Consider the following 23,286-nt stretch of genomic DNA (forward strand, 5'->3'; position numbering starts at 1 on the left):
TCCGGTTAGCAGACGATTTCCCTCCACGCCTCTCTGATGTAGTGGGGAACCGCGTACGAGGCAAGTTACAGCAGTGGTTTGCCATTACCTTCTGCCGGGTGAGTTACCAAAGAGATCACCAGCTCGTAGCCCAGATGGAAAGTGTGCAGGGGAGCTGGCTGGATTCGAACTCGGGACCTTTTGTCCCGAAGTCCGACGCTGATACCACTACGCCACCAGCCGAGTCTCTTGTTAATGAGAGAGATCAAATAACCATGTGTTACATTAGTGATGTGCAGAAGAACATCTCAGAATACACAGGATGTCGAACTTTGAATTAGATGGGCAACGACGTCAAAAGACAACACTGAGTTCCACTCCTCTACCTAATAAAATGGCCACTCAATATGTTTCAGCAAGATGGAACAACGAGGTAAGGGACCCCTGGATGTCAAGAGAGGCGGTGAATTTGGCAAAAATGAAAAGGAAGCATATGCAAGGTATAGGAAAGTAAAATCAAATTGCGGCCTTTTGAATTATAAAGATGCCAAAAAGAAATCTAGAAGGGAATTATGAGAGCCAGGAGGAGCCTCAGCTAGTAGAATTAAAGAGAGTCGCAAAGTGCTCTAAACGTACATGAAGGGCAAGAGAATAATGAGAATCTCTTAGATGGATAAATCCCCCGAGCCTGATGGGATTACCCCAGGTTACTGCGAGAGGGGTCTGAAACAATATCTTCCTTTCCTCTAGGTCAAGCCAGTAGTTAACATTGTTCTATTATTCAAGAAGGGAACCAGATAATCCTGGAAACTATAGATAAGTGAGTCTAATGTCAGTGATAGGGAAGTTACTGGAGAGGATTCTTATGGATAGGAATTATGAGCATTCGGAAAAAAGTGTAATTAGGAGCAGTCAGTACAACTTTGAGGGGTAAAGTTGTGTTTTATGAACATAATTGAAGTTTTCAATGAGGTGACAAAGATTCTTGATAAAGACAGAGCTGTGAAAGTTGTTCACATGGATTTTAGTAAGGCATTTGACAAGATCCCTCATGTGAGACTCATTCAAAAGATTAAGATGCATGTGATCCACGGTGAATCAACCATTTGGATTCAGAGCTGGCTCATCCATAGAAGTCAGAAGGTAGTGGTTGATGGCTATTATCATGGCTAGAGTCTGTGACTAGTGGTATTCTGCAGGGATCCATCCTGAGACGTCTGCTGTTTGTGATATGCATATAAAACCTGGATGAAAACAGATGGCTGGGTTAGTAAGATTGCAGATGATATAAAGATTGCTGATGTTGTGGGTTGCACAGAGGATTGGCAAAGAATACAGCAGAATATAAAACAGTTACAGATACGGGTGGAGAAACGGCAAATGGAATTTAATCCAGCCAAATTTTAAGTATTACACTTTAGCAAATCCAATGCAATGGGACAGTACACTGTTAATGGCAAGCCCCTTATCAGTGATGATGTGCAGAGGAATTTTGGGCTTTAAGTGCAATGTGGCTACACAGGTTGATAGGGCAGTAAAGAAGGCTTATTTCACACTTGATGAATGGAGTTCAAGAGTTAGCTTTAGAAAACCCAGGTTTTCTGCTTATGTCATTTTGAATTCAGTTCTGGTCATCCTACTATAAGCAACATGTTTAGGTTTTGGAAAGGGTGCAGAAGAGTTTTAATAGGATGCTGCAACACACATCAAAGTTGCTGGTGAACGCAGCAGGCCAGGCAGCATCTCTAGGAAGAGGTACAGTCGACGTTTCAGGCCGAGACGTTTCCTGACAAAGGGTCTCGGCCTGAAACGTCGACTGTACCTCTTCCTAGAGATGCTGCCTGGCCTGCTGCGTTCACCAGCAACTTTGATGTGTGTTGCTTGAATTTCCAGCATCTGCAGAATTCCTGTTGTTTGCGTTTTTAATAGGACGCTGCCTGGATTAGAGGGTATATGCTGTAAGGAGAGGTTGTACAAATGGGTTGTTTTCTCTGGAGTGGTAAAACTGAGGGGGAGATCTGATGGAGGTTTACAAGATTGATAGAGGCATGGATAAACAGCCAGTATCTTTTTCTCAGCATCTATGGAAAGAGCAGCGAGCTGGGACTGAAATTATTGTCCTGTCAAGAAGATAGAAACAATTTGTTGATCATCAACCATTTTAGGTTATTTCATTCTGATTGTGAAGTTGAACAAGAGATGAGTGAAAAGCACATATTGGAAATGTGTAATTGAAAATGATAATTAATTCCTCTCCCTGGAAAATAACTGCAGCTTGTTATTCGACATAGATTTAATAACAAGGGAATGTTCTAGCTTTACGGAGCACTTTTCCATTATGGCCATGTTGCTTATATGTTGAACAATAATTTAAGTATTAATGTAATGTTCACAGTTTTATTTTTTTCAATTTAATATTCAAATGTTAATTTTTGTGACCTCACCATACATTCTGACTGAAGTGCATAACAGGCCAAGTAGGTTCTGCAGCAACATAACTCTTAATTACCCTCTTAAGATAGCCCAGCCATTAAAGGATGAACTTAAAAACATTCATTTTAGGAGTATAGCCCATATTCTATGAATTCTGCTTCACAATTATATTAAATTGGCCTTTTAAGATGTGGTACGTTGGTGTATCGTTACCAGATTTAAAATAAGTGAACCTTGATTTTTGACAAGGATTCAAAACAATAGAACTGTACACATGGAGCATATAACCAGCAAACAAGATGCTGATTAACACAGAAAATGCTGGAGGAATTCAGGAGGTCAGACAGCATCTACAGAAATTAATCAACAGTCAATGTTTCCAGCTGAGACCCTTCATCAAGATCTTGGCCTGAACCATCAAGTGTTTATTCATTTCCATAGATGATGCCCAAGTTCCTCCAGTTTTGTTTGTTACTTTGGATTTCTAGCATCTGCAGAATTTCTTGTGTTGATAAGATATTGATGTTTTGAGACCCTGCAGAAGATAAATTTCATACCATAATGCCACTTGAACAATGGAAGAACCTGCCACATAAGAATATCATGAATAACACTCTGAAGAACAAAGTATCAGTTCCATATTTTCCTTACATCAAGATGCACCAAAATCTGAATGTATGACTTCAAAGTGTGCTGCTTTAAACCTCCATTCATATCTAAGCCTTACATTTTCAGGCTAGTTGTCATAGAAAAGTGTAGCACAGAACCAAGCCCTTCACCCCATCTAGTCCATGCCAAACCATTTAATCTGCCCCCTTCCATTAACCTGCACCCAGACCATAGCTCTCCACAGTGCTGCCATCCGTGTACCTATCCAAACTTCTCTTAAACTTTGAAATCAAGCTCGCATGCACCACTTGAGCTGGCAGATCATTCCACACACAATCCTCTGAGTGACGAACTGTCTCTCATGCTCCCCTTAAGCTTTTCACCTTTCACCCATAACCCATGATCTCTCGTTGTAGTCCCACCCAACTTCAGTGGAAAAAGTTTGCTTACATTTACCCTATCTATACCCCTCATAATTTTATATATCTCTATCAAATCTCCCCTCAGTGTTCTATGTTCCAAGAAATAAAGTCCTAACCTAGTCAACCCTTCCTTATAACTCGGGACCTCCAATCCCAGCAACATTCCTTTAAAATTACTTTGTACTCTTTCAATCTTATTTACATTTTTCTGTTGATTGGTGACCAAATCTGCACACAATACTCCAAATTAGGCCTCACCAACATCTTATACAACTTCAACATAACATCCCATCTCCTGTTGTGTGTTTTATCAGAACAAGTCCAAAATGAATTGCTCAAATAATGTCCAAGTTATTATGACAGCATGCGCAGCTGCTTGAAGATCCATTTTAACTTGGTTATTGTGGATCACATTAGATATGAAATAGTTTTAAGAGAACTGCAATCTCTCATTCTGGCAGAGAAAACAACTTTAAAAAGGTTTAAGATTAAATACAAGTTAAAGTAGAAAATGTATCTACTGTCAGTGCTGAACACACTTACCTTATTAGTGCATGTAGAACTCTCCTGTTTGGTATCTATAAACAAGATTATAGGGTTCAAATTGCATTATAGAAGAGGTTTATTAAAAGTTTTCACACATATGCATTTTTCTTTGTCCACAATCATAATAAAAATGTGAGCTTGATGTCAAACGAGTCCTTACCTTTGTTGGAACAGTTTGCAAGAGTCATGGAAACTTGTAAATATATTAATTGCCATTATAAAGGCCAACTTCACCCATAACATTAAACTGCCATTTCAAAGTTTGATTCTGATGACAAATTATTTATCATTGCATTGCTCCTTTTTAAACACGGCACAAACCATATAGATGGGAACTGTTCAAAAATGTCCACACATTAATAGTGTTATATAGGATAGTGATTAAGCAGGATGTTGATTAAATAATAAACATTTGGCAAAGATGATTATAGCCAAAGAAGTCATTTCATGTAGTCGGATGCTTAGAATAACGTGGCAACATACTTCAGTATCCAGTCCCATGAATGTTGGAATACTTGTTAGTTCCGTGAATAGAACATGGCGTACTTTGCTGTCCTGAATCCAAGAATGTCTCTCATTTCATTGCGAAATTTAGAAAGGTCTTGCCGTAGTTCATTCAGGTTCTCCTCAGTGGCCTGGTCCGTACTATGCATCTTTTGTCTCATAGCAGTAAGGTAACGATGAACCAAGCAGCACATTACTTTTTGGTAATTTTCATCTTGCTTATGCTTGAGGGTCTTCCATTCCTTGTCAGATTAAACCAAAAACAAATGTTATTTAAAGGCAGGCCATGTTTCAACAGAGAAGAAATATTAGAAACCCTTCATGTTGCTCCTTAAAGCCATCTCCTTAGCAAAGCCTTGGCATTCATTCTTAAATGTCTTTTGCCTCAGCTTCAACTATCATCTGATTTTGCTCCTGTAAAGAGCTTCAGAAGATTTCATCTATTATTAAAAGAGGCTATTTAAGACACGGTTAGATTGATTTTTGCATAGCAGGGGAATTACTGTTATGGGGAAAAGGCAGCTACCTAGGTGGATCTGAGTGCATGGCCAGATCAGCCATGATCTTACTGAAAAGGTTCGACAGGCTACATGCTTCTCCTCCTAGTTCTTACATTCTTACCATTGGGACACTCTCCAACAGCATGAAGGGAGTATCTTCACCAGAAAGATTTCACTGGTCAGCTCATCTATACCTTCCAAAACCCAGTTAGGCATGAGTAGCAAATATTGGCCTTGCTAATGACAAATACCAAAAATTATATATTTTTTTTTAGAAAATCCCACTATTTTTCCCTATCATACTTCTAAAAATATTGCAGGATGTGCCACTGGTGTTGGTTTAACACTCATCTCTTAACTAAAACTACTCGCAGAGTAATTTCTAAACTACAGTCTTGGTCACATACCATATATATAGCTAGGGTGCCCAAGACTTTTTGCACAGTACTATAGTAACTTTACGTATTGCACTGTAATGCAGCCACAAAAAAAAATTCATGATATATGAGTGATGAGAAACCTGATTTTCATATGGGTCTCTATTGTGGACTGAGAGTGGAAAGGGGGTAGGGAGAGGGAACTCATGTTTGGGAAATGGGGAAGGGAGAGGGGAGGGAGTGGGAAACACCAGAGAGACATTCTGTAATGATCAATAAACCAATCGTTTGGAATGAAATGGCCTTGTCTGGCATCTCAGGACTTAGTGTGTCTGCATCTATGCAACCTCCTACCCCAGCACTCTTTTTCTGCCACCTGTCCCACACCGCTCCCACACCATTCCCAACATCCTTTGCTCCTGCTCTCTATTTCACGTTGACAAATACTGTACTGTGCAAAAGTCTTAAGCACCCTAACTTTATAAATGTGCCTAAGACTTTTGCCCAGTACTGAATATCCAACAGTAAATTAAGATCCCAAGAATGTGTGAATTGATGCTTTTATTACAATAATGCCATTAAACCGTACTTTAATGGCTTTGAGATTTAGGATAAGGAGTTACATAAACTGTTTATTTAACCTTTGTTTAACTGGTATGTTTTGTACATGTGTAAGAACAGTCAACATATACAAATCACATCTGGAAATGGTTTACTATTAAGCACAACTGAATTGGCAGTTGTGTCACATGGCACAGAATCCCAATTAGGCAAACAGTTTACACTGGACAAGATTTAACAAGCTGACACCCCACAAGTATTAAAGTCAGTACAGTATAGAGATACTGGAAGTGCTTTTAATTGCTGGAATTATATCAATATAGTCTAGGATTTATCACAACACTACACATGTTGCAATGTCATGGGAGGCAAACCAATGGCACGCACAAAATTTTTGATGGCATGCAAAAAGCAATGCCACCCCTCGAATCTTTAAACCCCACCCATAATAAAAAGATACATAATGATTATCTCTACTGCCAAAAGAAGTAGCGAATACTTCAGTGATGTTAAAGAATCATGGCTAGAGTGTGCTCCTTTTCTTCTTGAGAGCTTGTTTATTAAAAGAGAAAGTCACCGTGCCACGGGGCACAATTTTATTTTGAAGATTATTGCCAATTTTGGCACAAGCTCTCAGAAAGATTCACCACTTTTGGTCCAAGGTGTCCACTTGACATATGGGTACGAATCAGGCATATTCAGCTACTGATGGTATTTTCAAGCCCATGCAAGCATCATTCATTCTTGAAACTCAAGTGTTCAAACTGTTTACTCACTTTAAGACTGTTCTGTCTTTTCACCTTTCCTGCACTAGTATGAGAGCAGATCCATTTATTGAGACTCGTGAAGAGATAGCAAATGGTTTTTGGAGACGGGATGATGTTGAACGGTGGGGGCAAAGTACACTTATCATCAAAGTAGCTCAGCCACAGCTTAGCGCGGGCAAACTTCCACTCCTTGTCCTCGTGGTTCTTGTTTGGAGGTGAGAAAAGAAGGATACAATGAAAAACACATTGAACACTACAATTTGTCTAAATATTAAGATTCCTAAAAGATCCACTGGGATGAAAACAACAAAACTGTATAAATGCCACAATCTGGTTACTGACAGAAATGAACATCTATCCTGCTTGATGTGCTTTTCATTGCCATGTGAAAATAGAGTGATCCATGGTGGTTTATCAGTTGCATCCACTGTCATTACCCTCTCCCAGACCAACATGAGGTAACACTCCAGAAGCTCCAATGGCATGGCCATGAAATTCACAAACTTGATACCATTGTTCTGAAAGCCAGTACTCTAGTCCAAATTTAGCAACTGACATCCAGGAGGACTGGGAAAATACAGTACTGTGCAAAAGTCTTAGGTGCTTTAATATAACTAGGGTGCCTAAGACCTCTGCATAGTATTGTAGTCATTTTATGTATTGTACTCTACTGCTTCCACAAAAAAAATAAATTTTATGACATAGGTGAGTGATGATAAACCTGATTCTAATATGAGTCACTATTGTGGACTGAGAGTCGGAAGGAAGCAGGGGGAGGAGAATCATGGTTGGGTAAAGTAGAAGGGCGAGGGGAGGGAGCAGGAAGCACCAGAGAGACATTCTGTAATGATTAATCATTAGTTGTTTGGAATTAAATGACCTTGCCTGGTGTCTCAGGTCTAGTTGTGTCTGCACCCGCATCACCAGCCCCATCTGTCCCTCACCTTCTTCTCCAACCCTGTGCCTTTTCCACCTATCATCTCCCAGCTTCTTACTTCATAACCTCTCACCCACCCACCTGCCGTCACCTATCACCTTCCAGCTCGTCTTCCTTCCCCTCCCCCACCTTCTTATTCTTGTATCATCCCCACCCCCCCCATGACATACTGGACAAACAGAGGAGTATCTTTAGTAACAGACTGATTTCACCGAGGTGTACCACTGAACGCCACAGTAGATCCTTTCTCCCTGTGGCTATAAAACTCTACAACTCCTCCTCCTCCTTAAGTATTCAAGTATGTGGTTTCATTGCACATCTGTATTTTGCACTAATACTTTTTAATGTATATTTTGTATTTCTTTGTACTTCAGTGCCTAAATTCTGTATTTTAAAGTATATACAGTGGCATGCAAAAGTTTGGGCACCTCTGGTCAAAATTTCTGTTACTGTGAATAGATAAGCGAGTAAAAGATGACCTGATTTCCAAAAGGCATAATGTTAAAGATGACACATTTCTTTAATATTTTAAGCAAGATTACTTTTTTATTTCCATCTTTTACAGTTTCAGAATAACAAAAGAAAGAAAGGGGTCTGAAGCAAAAGTTTGGGCACCCTGCATGGTCAGTACTTAGTAACACCCCCTTTGGCAAATATCACAGCTTGTAAACACTTTCTGTAGCCAGCTAAGAGTCTTTCAATTCTTGTTTGGGGGATTTTCGCCCATTCTTCCTTGCAAAAGGCTTCTAGTCTGTGAGATTCTTGAGCCGTCTTGCATGCACTGCTCTTTTGAGGTCTATCTACAGATTTTCGATGATGTTTAGGTTGGGGGACTGTGAGGGCCATAGCAAAACCTTCAACTTGCGCCTCTTGAGGTAGTCCATTGTGGATTTTGAGGTGTGTTTAGGTTCATTATCCTGTCGTAGAAGCATCCTCTTTTCAGCTTCAGCTTTTTTACAGACGGTGTGATGTTTGTTTCCAGAATTTGCTGGTATTTAATTGAATTCATTATTCCCTCTACCAGTGAAATGTTCCCCGTGCCACTGGCTGCAACACAAGCCCAAAGCATGATCGATCCACCCCTGTGCTTAACAGTTAGAGAGGTGTTCTTTTCATGAAATTCTGCACCCTTTTTTCTCCAAACATACCTTTGCTCATTGTGGCCAAAAAGTTCTATTTTAAACTTCATCAGTCCACAGGACTTGTTTCTAAAATGCATCAGGCTTATTTAGATGTTCCTTTGCAAACTTCTGACGCTGAATTTTGTGCTGAGGATTTAGGAAAAGTTTTCTTCTGATGACTCTTCCATGAAGGTCATATTTGTGCAGGCGTCGCTGCACAGTAGAACAATGCACCACCACTCCAGAGTCTGCTAAGTCTTCCTAAAGGTCTTTTGCAGTCAAATGGGGGTTTTGATTTGCCTTTATAGCAATCCTATGAGCAGTTCTCTTGGAAAGTTTTCTTGGTCTTCCAGACCTCAACTTGACCTCTAGCGTTCCTGTTCACTGCCATTTCTTAATTAAATTACGAACTGAGGAAATGGATATCTGAAAACGCTTTGCTATCTTCTGATAGCATTCTCCTGCTTTGTGGGCATCATTTATTTTAATTTTCAGAGTGCTACGCAGCTGCTTGGAGGAGCCCATGGCTGCTGATTGTTGGGACAAGGTTTGAGGAGTCAGGGTATTTATAAAGCTTTGAAATTTGCATCATCTGGCCTTTCCTAACGATGATTGTGAACAAGCCATAGCCGGAACAAGTTAATTAAGGTCTGAGACCTTGGTAAGTTATCTGAGAGCTCAAATCTCTTGGGGTGCCCAAACTTCTGCATGGTGCCCTTTTCCTTTTTTCCACTCTAAAATTGTACAAAACAAAAATAATACACTAATCTTGCTTAAAATGTTGAAATGAATGTTTCATCTTTAACTTTATGACTTTTGGAGATCAGTTCATCTTCTACTCACTTAACTATTCACAGTAACAGAAATTTTGACCAGGAGTGCGTGCCCAAACTTTTGCATGCCACTGTATTTCTGACTGAGCAACCTTGGGATAAATAAAGTTTTATCTTATCTTCCTTTCCAGTTCCGAAGAAGGGTCTCAGCCCGAAACATCGACTGTTTACTCATTTTCATAGACGCTGCCTCATCTGCTGAGTTCCTCTGACACTTTGTGTGTGTTTCTATGTTGAAATATTGTTTATTGAATACAGTCCACCTGCAAAACTATAATTCCAAGCAAACTCATCTCCAAACTCCAAGAACCTGGAGTCAACACCTCCCTCTGCAACTGGATCCTTGACTTCCTGATCAACAGACTGCAATCAGTAAGTTTAGGCAGCAACACTTCTGCCACCACAATTACTCTCAGCACTGGTGAGCCACAAGGTTATGTCCTTAGCTCCGTACACAACATCCTGTATGCAAGGTCGAGTTTGCAGATACCACCATCATAGTGGACCACATCTCAAATAACAACGAATCAGGGTACACGATGGAGATAGAGAGTTTTGTAACATTATGTCATGACAACAACCATTCCTTCAAAGTCAGCAAAACAAATATAATTGACTTTGGAAAGGGGTGCAATGCACATGTTCCTGTCCACTGCGATATTGCTGAGGTCAAGAGGGTTGAGAACAACCTGTCTTGGTTGAACCAAGTAGATCCAAAAAAGCTCACCAATACTGCTACTTCCCCAGGTGGTTAAAGAAACTTAGCATGACCCCATCAACCTTTACCAATTTTAATCAATACACCATAGAAAATATCCTATAAGGACGTATCATGGCTTGGTATGACAACCACTCTGTCCATGTCTACAAGAAACTGCAGAGCATTGTGGACACAGCTCAGCACATCACAGAAACCAGCTTCCCCTCCATGGCTCTGTCTGTACTTCCTGCTGCCCCAGTAAAGCAGCCAGCATAATCAAAGATCCCACTCACCTCAGACATTCCCCTTCCTATAGGGCAGAATATACAAAAGCCTGAAAGCACATATCACCAGGCTCAAGAACAGCTTCTATCGTTGTAAGACTATTGGATGGCTTCCTAGTACAATAAAATAGATTCTTGACCTCAGTCTGCCTTGTTATGATCATATGACCTTATTGTTTACCTACACTGCAATTTCTCTGTAGCTGTTGCACTTTATTCTACATTTTGTTACTGATTTACCTTGTACTACCTCAAAGGACTGTATCATGATCTATATGAACAGTTTAGAAGACAAGCTTTTCACTATGCCTTGGTACATGTGACAATAATAAACCAATTTCAATGATTTGAATGAAATCTGTGGAATGCAACAGGTCATAATTGTATAGTAGTCTACACAATAGTTCAATAATATAGAATATATTATTTAGTTGAGACCCTGGAGGGTTTTGTTTGATTGCCAGAATAAATTACACAATATTTTCTCTTAAGAAAATTTCTCTCATGGGATCAATGAACTGGAAAAATAAGACCTGACAAGATAAGCAATCCTGTGAGAGTCAATACGCTTTATAAATGGATTCCTTTACTTTTACATACATAGTTTATCAGAGGCAAATTCATCTCCCGGAAAACTGAAAATAAATTTGACTTATATTCTTTCATAATCATTTTAATGATTAAGAAGCAGACATTCATTAAATATTTTGCTATCAAGTGAACCTTCCATTCTGACAGTGTATACACCTTACTGTTGTGGATATCCTAATAATATACTTCAAGAAGTGGCTTTGTAACTAACATCCATTGTATTGACTTGGACTGGTCCTGAGTGCTTGAGAGGTAGTCCAAGAGTAACACAAGAGAAATATCTCCCTCATTGTTCATAAGTTAGTGTTTTATTGCATCTTTCGAGATCGAGCAGGGGAATGGGACAAACAAGGTTGCTCTCCTAGGAGGCAGTAGAGTCTCAAAAGGGCCTGATGCCTATCTTTTGTGTTACAATAACTCGCAAGATTCATCCTCATCAACAGCCTAGAAGTCTGTACGATGCCGTACCATTCCATGTTCTATTATTAGCATAAAAGGGGATCAGTCTGCTTTATCATAGAGATCAACACTGACATATACTCAATGGGTTGCTTTTTTCCAGACACATTCACTCCAACCCAGCAGAAGACAGAATTGCATGACTAGAATGATCATAACTATGAAAGCCAACCTTAAATTCAAAATAATAAGGTTTTAATGACCGGATTGTGGCATAAAACTCCAGCAAAGGGAAATAGACTTAGCCGGCTTCATCATAGGCATCACCTTCCCCACCATCAAGGACATCTTCCATAGGTAGTACCTCAAAAAGGCGGCAGTCATTATTAAGGACCCTCACCATCCAGGACATCACTTCTTTTTGTTACTACCATTGAGGAGAAGATACAGGAGCCTGAAAACTTATACTTAATGTTTTAGGAACAGCTTCTTCCTGTCAGCCACTGGATTTCTGAACAGTCTATGAATACTACCCAAACCACTTACATTAATTTCGCTTTGTGACTTATAGTAATTTTTATTTGTCGCACTGCACTGCTGCTGCAAGACAACAGATTTCACTATGTATATCAGCAATAATAACACTTACTTCGATTCTTAGAGCAGTGACGTAGAAAACTGCATCTATAGAGTGATGGAGGTAAAAAGCAGCATGAAACAGTAAAAGGAAACATGGTGGCAATGTAAACTATAGTAAGATGGGAGAGGGCTCATATGGAGCATAATTATTGCCACAGACATACTATGTTGTTAGGCTGTTATGTAAATGTTCCATAACTCTGACATATAATAAAACCAGAGAGATGTTGAAATTCTCAACAACTATTCCACTTACAGCTATCATCTGGAAGCTTTTGTGGAGCATGGCTACTAGGAGCTTAGTTAGAACAATGACAACGACCACATTATACGTGCCAATGATGAGCACCCCAACAAAAGACTGCAAGTCATCGGTGTAGCTGAACCTTGTTACAAACAGTGCCACATGTGCCAAGGAGAAAATATACCAGAACAGGATGTAGCAGGTCCCAACAAAGCTGAAGGAAGAAAAGAAGAAAGAATTAAACCTTCACCTGCCAACTTCAGGAAACTGAGATTTAAGAAAAAAAACAAAATAGAAACCACATATCTATAATACACTATTATCCTGGATTTCAAGTACATGTAACAGGATTAATGTTGGCCGATTAGATAGTGTACTGCCATCTGAAGTGTACTTCTGTGATTGTGACAGGCAGGACACTTAAAAGGCATGGCATCTTTCATGGTCCACACTCCTTGGTGTAGACAGAGTAATCTCTGTAAGTACAACTTTAAACCAGTCATTTAAAGCACACACTAATGACTTTTCTTGACATTTCCTCCATTCTCTTTGTGGAAGGAATTTGTTTCTGAAAGATCTTCAAAGTAACACTGGCATCCTGGGTTAAAATGATTGTGCACCTTTCTATGACACTGCAGCTCAACCACAATGTGACCACCCATGTTTAATGTAATCAAAGTACAATAATGTCTACAGTCATGCTTGAGGTTTTACCTACATGGAGATTCTAACTCAAACAAAATCTGTTGCCTTTGATTCAGGCATTTAGAATTTATTACTGATTCTCCCCCCCCACCCTTAGATTTACCTTGTACGGTCCTGCCTGTACACATTCCTCAGTAAAGACCAGCATGCTGACAAAACATGAGAATCTGTAATGTAGCAACTGCAGGAAATGCAGGATCTTGAAATCTTTCTTTGGTAATCCATAAAGGATCAAATATGAAACATGCATAATTGTGGTACAACTTGAGTATGGCAAGCAGATTGTCAAGTATAGCTTGGTAAAAGCACAAAATAATCAGAAAAATATTTGGCACTAATTGTAATGAGTGAAAAATTGCTCAGATGTAGCAACTCTGCTTTACACAATGGAAATGAAATAACAGGGTGATCTCACCTTCTGAAAAATCAAAATAATAGTCACAAAATTGCAAACAACTCACGAGTGGAATGTGCTATTGCTCTGTTGCTCACAGTAAATTCCGCTGCAGCCCTTGTCTTCTTCCACTGTTGAAAAATCCTTATCATATAACTGAGTCAATCCAACGGTGAAGGAGATCAGCACAAGCAGAAACAATCCGAGGAACTTCCCAAAATCTTGTAGCATTTGCCCCATAGAAATCTGATCACAAATACCAGAACAGATTATTGAGTACTTTGGATCATAAATGAAATTAGTCATATTCAGAAAATAATAGTTATTAAACAGTGAGTGCTATAAAAAGGCTGAAGAAATGCGATTTAGGTCTCGGTTTAGTTCATAGTCGACTCAGGTTAAAGCATGAACTCTGCAAGTTCATACCAATTAAGAGACAGAACAAGAAAATAAAACAAAATAAGACTTGCACATGTGGCTAGATCTTGTCTTCCAAAACTAGCAAAGGCACATTTAGCAAAGCATAGTTTTACCCTGAACCTTGCCACAGTACAAGTGCTCAATTCTGACGAAGGATGCCAGAGAAGTAGAATTACTCCAGTCATTAATCCAAAGGGTTATCAAAATAGGTAAGTTGGAGCAATTTCAATTGAGTAGTCACTCCTCCTGCTTTCTTATAATTTAAGATACATAGTCCTTGTATTCACATATCAGCTCTGAAGCACAGAAGATCTTCATCAAATCCACTTGTATATGAAGATTTTCACAATGAAAAACAGGTATGTGAGCTGGAACCCATAGCATGCATGTGTCCTAAGTAGAAATTGGATGCTTTATGGGCATCTTCCACTAAGCTACAGAACTACATAGATTTGCACAATCATTGATCAAATGAAGCTGCCCATTCAAAAAAATGGACGGTTCTATTGTTTCTTCAGGAATCCTAGTGAAGAAAATATATAAAAGGCATGAACACAATTTGAAAATTGGAAGAAAGGTTTTCTATTTCTCAGAATTGATAGGCCTCTAGAGAAGAAGGAAAAACAGCTTATAAATTAAACTGTTTTGTAATGATGTCTTTTTATGTTTCCGTCTATTTGAGAGGAAAGAGCTGATCTAACATTATAACTAGACCTTTGAAAAACCACTTGGTTTTATTATTTACTTAGATTTTGTTTTTCAGCCCGAGAACTGCAAGCTTTGCTATTTGTATCTACGACGTTGACACTCTGACCACATTGACACAGCTCTGTCCTTTAGAACTGAATCCTGCTCGCTCAGCTTGTGAATCACCAGGAGCGAATATAAGCCTGCACGTTACTCAAAAAGGTCTTGTCAATTTTAGAAAACCAACGTGAACTGTGCGAAATAAGTAGCGGACAGTAATACTTTCACTTTGATCCGCCAGTGGCCCTATTTGCAATGGTTTTGCTTCATTTTCTTTGTGACTGTGTTAAGTAATTACCAGGAAATGTAACAAACCACCTGTGTTTTCAAGCCAGATGCCAACCACATTTTCCATACATTAGTTGGAGGACCTGAAAGGCATCACTGTTGTGAAACTCCAAGATTAATTCTACACTTTCAACTGTATTTGCATAATGTTTGGATTCTGTTTCAAAATCTCAATAGCTAACGAAAACCTATAAATCAATTTTACTTTCTAAAAATAATAGCATTAATTTAAGGAAATATAGAGGATGTCCATATCAAAGATCCTATTTCCTGTAGCAAAGTCATTTAAAATAATTTAATTAGATTTCATTTATATGAAGTTTAGATATTTATATTGTATTGCTTACACAGCGTAATCCAATACATTTCCTCAAAAAGATCTTCCATCAAGTCATTCTCCTGATTAAATGGCAGCAAAAGTTTACTTCTCAAATGAAATTATTCTTAATGAGGCATCCATGATTTAACCTTGGGTGTCGAGTGTTCCCTTGAAATGGTCTGACTCATTCGAGGATTTTTAAAACTAAATTCTTTGTTTTTCAAAGCATACACAGTATTTTTTTTTGCAATCTCAACCCAGCATCTCAGAATAACACTGAGAGAAAACAATTTAAGATATATTTTTATCCCTTTGTTTAATGCTGTACTCACAGATTCAGAAAATGCAACACTTTTGCCAAACCAAGGTTTATCATAGATATAATATTTGCTTTACATTGGTTAGCATGGTGGCATTTGTTGTGTTGGGATACGATGCTCTGGAAGCCATGACAGATGTGGCTTCCCACTATTCTACCCAGAGGAAGTATTCCATCACATGGCCCTGTACACACATAGGTTACCAAATTATCCTATTGACAGTGGAAAAGAGGAACTGTCTCATTCACCTTTGTGGGCCGTTTAAAAGCTATCAGCCCATGAAAATGAAGGAGCAGTGCCCGGGAAGTAAAGTAGCCAAGTGTCAAAATGCTACCTTCTTATGTAATCGTGCATTATGCTCGATTTCCTGAATAGCAGGGTGAACAGTCAGTCTACTCTCAGACAGTTATCAATATCATTAAAGAACTCATGATACACAAAATGATATTAGGCAGCCTCTATGGAAATTAATAAACAGTTAACGTTTCGGGGCGAGAACCATTTTCAGGACTGGAAATAATAAAGAGGTGGGGAAGGGGAAGGACGATAGCTAGAAAGTGAGAGATAAAGCCAGGTGGATCGGAAAGATAAAGGGCTAGAAGAGGAAGGAATCTGATCAGAGAGGAGAGTTGATTATAGGAGAAAGGGAAAGAGGAGGGTTCCTAGGGAAGCTGATAGGCAGGTGAGAAGAGATAAGCCAGAGTAGGGAATAGAAGAAGAAGGGAGGGGAGGGAATTTCTTTTTACCGGAAAGAGAAATTCATATTTATGCCATCAGGTTGGAGGCTACCCAGACAGAATAGGTGTTATTCCTCCACCCTGAGGGTCTCACTTGTACAGGAGGCCATATCGGGAGAACCAGACACAATAAATGACCCCAGCAGCTGAAGTATTGTCAGTCCTGATGAAGGGTTCCGGCCTGAAACGTCGACCGATCTTTTCCACGGATGCTGCCCGACCTGCTGAGTTCCTCCAGCATGTTGTGAGTGTTGCTTTCACCCCAGCACCTGCAGACTATTTTGTGAAGTATTGTCTTACTTGGAAGGACTGTTTGGGGCTGTGAATGGAGGTGAGGGAGGAGGTGAATGAGCAGGCGTAGCACTTTGGCCACCTGCATAGCTACGTGCCGGGAGGGATGAATGGACAAGAGAATCACAGAGGGAGCGATCCATGCAGAAAGTGGAGGGGGCAGCAGAGATAAAGATATGTTGGTGGTTGGATCCCTTTGGAGATGGCAGAAGTTGGCAGAGGATGATGTGTTGAATGCAGGGACTCATGCAGCGGTAGATAAGGACAATAGGAACTCTATCACTGTTAAGGCAGCAGGAAGATGGAGTGAGCACAAATGTTCAGGAAATGGAGGGGATGTGGGTGAGGGCAGAATCAACAGTGGAGGAAAGGAAACCCCTGTTTTTGAAGGAGGACGACATTTATGACATCCTGGGAACAGATGCGATGGAGACAAAGGAACTGAGAAAAGGGAACAGCATTTTTACAGGAGACAGGGTGGGAAGAGGTATAGTCAAGAGAACCATGGAAATTGGTAGGTTTATAAAAGATGTCGGTTGACAGTTTATCTCCAGAGATGAAGATATAGAGATGCAAAAAGGGGAGGGGGGGGGCTGTCAGAAAATACCTCCTTACTTCCTGAGCCTTTCCATTAACACTTCCGCTGAGATTAGGAAATCTTTGCAGATGAAAACAGAGAGAAATTTGTACTGTACAACTGGACCAACCAGATAGCAATGCACGAATGGAATAAACATTCAGAGATCCCATAAACCTGCTCAAGCTAACATCAAAGATTCTAATGACATTATCTGAAGTCGTGCAGAGATTTCTCCATGTATCGTGCAGAGATTTCTCCATGTATTCTGGAAAACACTCCTCTCCCAAATAACACTATCCAAAAACATATCGATTGCTTTTCTCATTGTATCACTGATACCATATGATGTACACGTTTCTGACAAGTAAATGTATATGCAAGATGTTGTTAAATTGCTGATTGGCTTAATCTGTTGGTTATAAGAAGGGGACAGGATACAGAAATCTAACACAGCAATTACGAATACTTATGTCAAGATAATTTGCATTAAGAATCATTTTAAATTATCAGCAAGACAGATGTCAAACAGTATTTATATTTACATTTTGATAGTCAATGTCAAAGTCCCACCATTCATTCTACTACTTCCAAAGATCTGGCTTAGTTTTACTCAATCCAAATTGACATTTTAAAATGAATCAATGGTAAAGCATAAATGTGCGAGCCAACTTTTTTACACTTTGGTTATTTGTACTCTTAGCAGTGTTCAGAAGGAGGGGAGGTGTGGGTGGGTGGTGGCGGCATGTTGTTTTATAGTAATTGCTATGTAATTAATGACATCTCAGATGCGATATTTTGACTGAAAAACATTGCCTGAAATCGTAAAATGCATGTGTGATTGAATTTTTTTTTTACAAGCACCTAAGCCAACTGGAACACAACCAGTACTTATCTGGTGCCTATTTATTTTTAGGATTCTAAAATCAGCATCTAGTCTGTGGTTTGGTGTTTCAGTCTTATTATGGACATTATTGCTAGTGATTTTAATCTTTGTGAATTATAACTGCACCATAACATTATTGGAATCTTTACAAGATTGCCAGAGTGCTTCATCTTTCTCTTCCTTCAAGCAAACTGAAAATAATAAACACTGGAGTCACTGAAGACAGCAATGTTATTATAAATTAAAAGGGAGAAAAGAGTAGTTTGGACAGTTCAAATGTCAATTTTCACCACAACGATTTGATACCTATGCCAAGCTGCTGTTTATTGATTACAGCTCAGTGTTCAACAACATCAGTACCAATCAACAAGCTTCAAAAACTTGGACCTCTGTACTTACCCCTGCAACTGAATCCCCGACTTCCTCATCGGGGAACCAGTTAGCATGGAATGATAATAATATCTTCTCCTCACTGACAATCAACACAGGGGCACTTCAAGGATACGTGCCTAGCCACTGGTCTACTCTCTATAATCACAACTGTGTTGCGAGACACAGCTCAAATGCCATCACGGATGACACCACTTTTATTGACAGTACATCGGATGGCGACAAGGAGATGTATAGGAGTTTGGTAGATCAGTTGGAAATTGGTGTCGCACTATCAACTTGGCACTCAGTGTCAACAAGATCAAGAAATTGATTGTGAATTTCATGAAGAGGAAGTCAGAAGAACACACACCAATCCTCATTGAGGGGTGTTTAGCTGAAAGGATGAGCAACTTCAAGTTTTTGGGTGTTAAAGTCGCAGAGGATCTTCACCGGGCCTGGATCTATATTGATACAATTATAAGAAGCATTCATGTGGCAATACTTCCTTAAGAGTTTGAAGAGATTTAGCATGTCACCAAAGACTCTGGCAAATTTTTACAGATGTACAGTGGAGAGCATTCTGACTTGCTAAACCACAGCCAGGTATGGAGGCTTCAATGCACAGGATCAGAAGGGGCTACCAAGGGTTGTAAACTCAGCCAGCTCCATCGCAGGCACAACTCGCCACAACAAGGAAGACACCTTCAAAGGGCAGTGGCTCAAGAAGGTAGCATTCATCACTAAGGACCTTCACCATCTGGGACATGCCCTCTTCTCATTACTGCCACCAGGGAGGAGATATAGGAGCCTGAGGACCCACACTCAAAATTTTAGGAACAGCTTCCGCCCCTCTGCCATCAGATTTATGAACAGTCCATCAACACTACCTCACTATTCCTCTTTTACATTGTTTATTTATTTTTTTAAACTGTAATCATAATTTATGTCTTGCACTATCCTGCTGCCACAAAACAACAAATTTCATGACATACTTACGTCAGTGATAATAAACTTGAATCTGATGCAATGTCCATTTCTCATTTTTAATTACTTTCATAATGTTGCCTTGGAACTTACAGCCCAGCCTGTTGTCTCTGGTTCCTTGACCGACTGGAAGCTTAATTCACTGTCTCATTTATGTTAGTAGTCAAGGATAGAATCAGATATTATTATTACTCATTCTGATGTTCTGCAACCATAGGATGGTTGCTACTGCCAAAGGCAACACTTACTCATCATCTCTCATCACTTTTGAGAAGGTAGTGGCAAACCATCTGCTTGAACTATTGTATTCAAGTTTCATTGTTTGGACTGTTCCAGGATTTAAACCAGGTAGCAATGAAGAGAGATGCTTCCCAAACAAGACTTTTGAGAAAACCTGTTGTTGGTACTGGACAAGTGCACAAGTTGTTCTTATCTTTCAACACAGAAAAAAACACAGGGTTGGAAGATTTTGCCCATGCAACACATTGCAGCCGTGGTGCAACAGTGGAGAAGGAGATTAATGACCGAGGTGGGATGTTAAACAAGAGTTGAATTATTCAGGTCAGTTAGCTTTGTTGGAGCTGCAGGTAGAATCTGAAGCAGAGTTATTCTAACTTCACACTGCTGACTGTGCCTTGTTGTGCAAAAGCTTGGTAAATAAATGATATACTGCACCATACCCTGTCACTGATTTACTTTTGTAGGTTCACAGAGCAATAGAGTACTACAGCACAAAAACAGATCCTTCAGCCCACCTTGTCCAAGCCAAACTGTTATTCCATCTAGTCCCATCAACCTGTACCTGAACCACACTCCTCCTATCCTTGTACTTACCCAAACTTCTCTTAAATGCTGAAATCAAATCTGCATCTACCACTTTCTCTGGGATCTCGTTTCACACTTGCATCACCCTCTCAGTGAAGAAGATCCTCCTCATCATCAAGCCTGTCTGCAGAAGTTACTTTCCAATTCTGCCAATTTATCCATCAATGTTAGTGAGGACTAGTTCACCTGAAGACTTGGGAATGGATCTTAATGTTTGGTGAATGTATCAGTTTCAATCATTAGGAGGGAATTTATGTCAATAGTGAAGCAGCTGAAGACAAGTTTACTTGGGCTCCTTGATGCCAGATTTGGTTGAAAGCCAATTCAACAGATGGAGCAATTTTTCCTTCCTTCAGTTCTGGAATCCAGCCTTTTTCCAACAGGTGAACTACATGGTCTCACCAGAACTTAAGAACAGCCGTAATTGTCCAATGGAAGAGATAGCTTTCCACTCACATCCTAGGTAGTAGTGATGTCAATGAGAGTGGCGTCCTTGGAACCTCCTCCTCCTGTCAATTATATAATTCCCCAATGTAATTCATGGCACGTGGACTACAGAGCTCTGATCTGGTCAATGTGTGGTGGTGTTGGGGATGGAACCATCTGGTTCTATTTCTTGATACATTTTTTGCCTAGTACACTGTGCTGTGACTTCCTATTTCTGATGTTGTGGTCTTAGTGACGTCAGCAAAGGGAAGAGTACATTGGCAAAGGCAATGGAACCTGACAAACACAGGAGTTTGAAGATTTAGTATATCTCTCCTTTTATCATTACCTTTGAAATGAATGGACTGGTTCAATGTTGAGTATGGAATCTGCAAGGATCCACAAGAGCTGCACCTAAAAATGCAGCACCAGTTTTCATTTAAACAGCACCCTTCACAACCACAGTCCCAATACACTTTACAGGTAATGAAACACTTCTGAGGTACAGTGACCGCTGTAATGCAAGGAAATGCAACAATGGATTTGCACGCAACCAGCGCTGAGGTAAAAGACAAAATACATTTCTTTCATGATATTGGATTAACATGCCAAATTATGTTGTGGCCACTGCTGGATTATATCTGAATGAAGAAGCCTGACAGAATATTGGTTGAACTCTGGTCTAGAAGCCAGCATCTCCAACAATCTTTCCTGTGGATCCATTGCAGAATATTCCACAACGGTGGCTTTATCAGAGTGGCCCAGCAAGCAGGTGCGCTCACCTTGAATTATAATTACAACATTTAGACAGGTACACTGATAGGAAAAAGTTCAGAGGGATATGGGCCAAACACAGGGAACTAGCTCAGCTACAGAACTTACTTGGCACAGACAATTTAGGCCAAGGTGCCTGTTTCCATACTGTTTAATTCTATGTCCCTATAAATGCCACTATTCTGATGATAGTCAATATCCTTTCAAAAAGATTATTCAAAAACTTGAAAGCACATCGTAGACTAGAAAGCGCTTCGTTTGGGGGGTCCTTGCCATTAACACTTCTGTGCAGTTCATTAGTGCACAGTTTAAATAGCTGTTTCTGTATTGTAATGAACTGAATTTAAAAGCAATTTCGAAGTTAACACTGTCACAAATTAATCTGATAGAATAGCATTCTAAGAAAGGCAGCTAATAACACTGCAAGTATAGAGAAAGATTAGCTTTATCTGTCACACGTCTATCGAAACGTACTGTGAAATGCGGCGTTTGCATCAACGGGCCAACACAGTCTGAGGATTCTGCTGGGGGCAGCCCACAAGTGTCAGCATGCTTCCAGCGCCAATGTAGCATGCCCGCAGCTCACTAACCCTAAATGAATATCTTTAGAATGTGTCAAGAAACTGAAGCACCCAGAGGAAATCCAAGCGTTTACGGGAAGAATGTAAAACTCCTTACAGACAGCGGCAGGAATTGCTGCACCAACTGCTACATTACGGTGACACCACTCCTTCTGCCTAAAAGGACAAGGCTATAATATGAAGGAGTTACTGAGAAATAAACTACACACATGGTGCCACTACATCTATTAGCCTAAACTCTGCAGAAGGTCAGATACAGTAACACCTACAGAAACTCTTTACGAAGAAAAATGGTAAACTCACAAATCAACCGCAAATATCTTGGAGGTTTTAGGTGTGAAATTCAGCCAGTCTCAAAATATTTGCAGTGCAAATATTTTTAGGTTAACAGTGCTCACTGAATAAACTGTTGATTCCAGGCTGACTAAAGGTGATGGCAGAAGTATAACAAACAATATTCATATTGTTTCCCTCCAAGATTTAGAATTCAGGTCAGGCTGGTGCTCACAAATGAAAATGGCCTACTGATGCCTGCATAGGCATATTGCATTAGCTGCTGCCCTGGTCAGGCAACTTCGTAAAGATACATTACACACCAGATTTCTGGTTGGAAGGAAAAGTGGAATTAAAAGACTAACCTGACGAAGGGTCTCGGCCCGAAATGTCAGCTGTTTACTCTTTTCCATAAATGCTGCCTGGCCTGTTGAGTTCCTACAGTATTTTGTGAATATAACTTTGATTTCCAGCATCTGCAGATTTTCTTTTGTTAAAGATTAACCTATTGACCACCAAACTTCTGAACTTCTGTCAGTCGGTTAGTAGGAAGTTCCGGAAGACAATTGAGAAGTGGCCTCCCACCATAACCAGGACATAATGTAGAGAAGAAAAACTGGAGGAAGTATTCTTAATTTAATCAAAACTTTCAATTATACGAAAAAACCATTGGGCGAAAATAGTACATCATAAAATATGGAAGTGCAGATGACATTGGAGATGTAGCGAGTCTTTGCACAGAATGGTAAAATATATACAGTGTCTTGTGTATGCTTTATGTGGCACAAGGAAGGACTTTCAAGGCACTTGACCTGAAAGAAACCAAGACTACTCCACAAGCCATTCTGACATATCCCAGTTCATCTGGGGTAACTTTAACTGAGACCTGTTGCTGTTTACCTGCCCTGTGTACTCTGCACT

General features: G+C 39.8%; 1 protein-coding gene across 2 annotated transcripts in view; it reads right to left on the reverse strand.

Annotated features, from left to right (window-relative positions):
* Nucleotides 1-3,984: 3,984 nt before the first annotated feature.
* The window catches only part of trpc1 (transient receptor potential cation channel, subfamily C, member 1), a 71,765-nt gene continuing 52,463 nt past the window's right edge, over nucleotides 3,985-23,286 (reverse strand). Inside the window, exons 10-14 of one of the 2 annotated variants that reach the window (XR_011885653.1) lie at nucleotides 13,613-13,791; nucleotides 12,459-12,660; nucleotides 6,708-6,902; nucleotides 4,150-4,735; nucleotides 3,985-4,021 (exon numbers count right to left, since the gene is read on the reverse strand). Coding sequence is in view for 1 of the 2 variants with exons in the window: in XM_072255023.1 (XP_072111124.1) it covers nucleotides 4,508-4,735; nucleotides 6,708-6,902; nucleotides 12,459-12,660; nucleotides 13,613-13,791 (804 nt within the window). In the remaining variant the exon portion in view is untranslated. Of the gene's footprint in view, nucleotides 4,022-4,055; nucleotides 4,736-6,707; nucleotides 6,903-12,458; nucleotides 12,661-13,612; nucleotides 13,792-23,286 lie in introns of those variants that run through there. The other variant, XM_072255023.1, reaches the window with a different exon arrangement.

This window comes from Mobula birostris, chromosome 4 (assembly GCF_030028105.1).
Source record: "Mobula birostris isolate sMobBir1 chromosome 4, sMobBir1.hap1, whole genome shotgun sequence".
NCBI lineage: Eukaryota > Metazoa > Chordata > Chondrichthyes > Myliobatiformes > Myliobatidae > Mobula > Mobula birostris.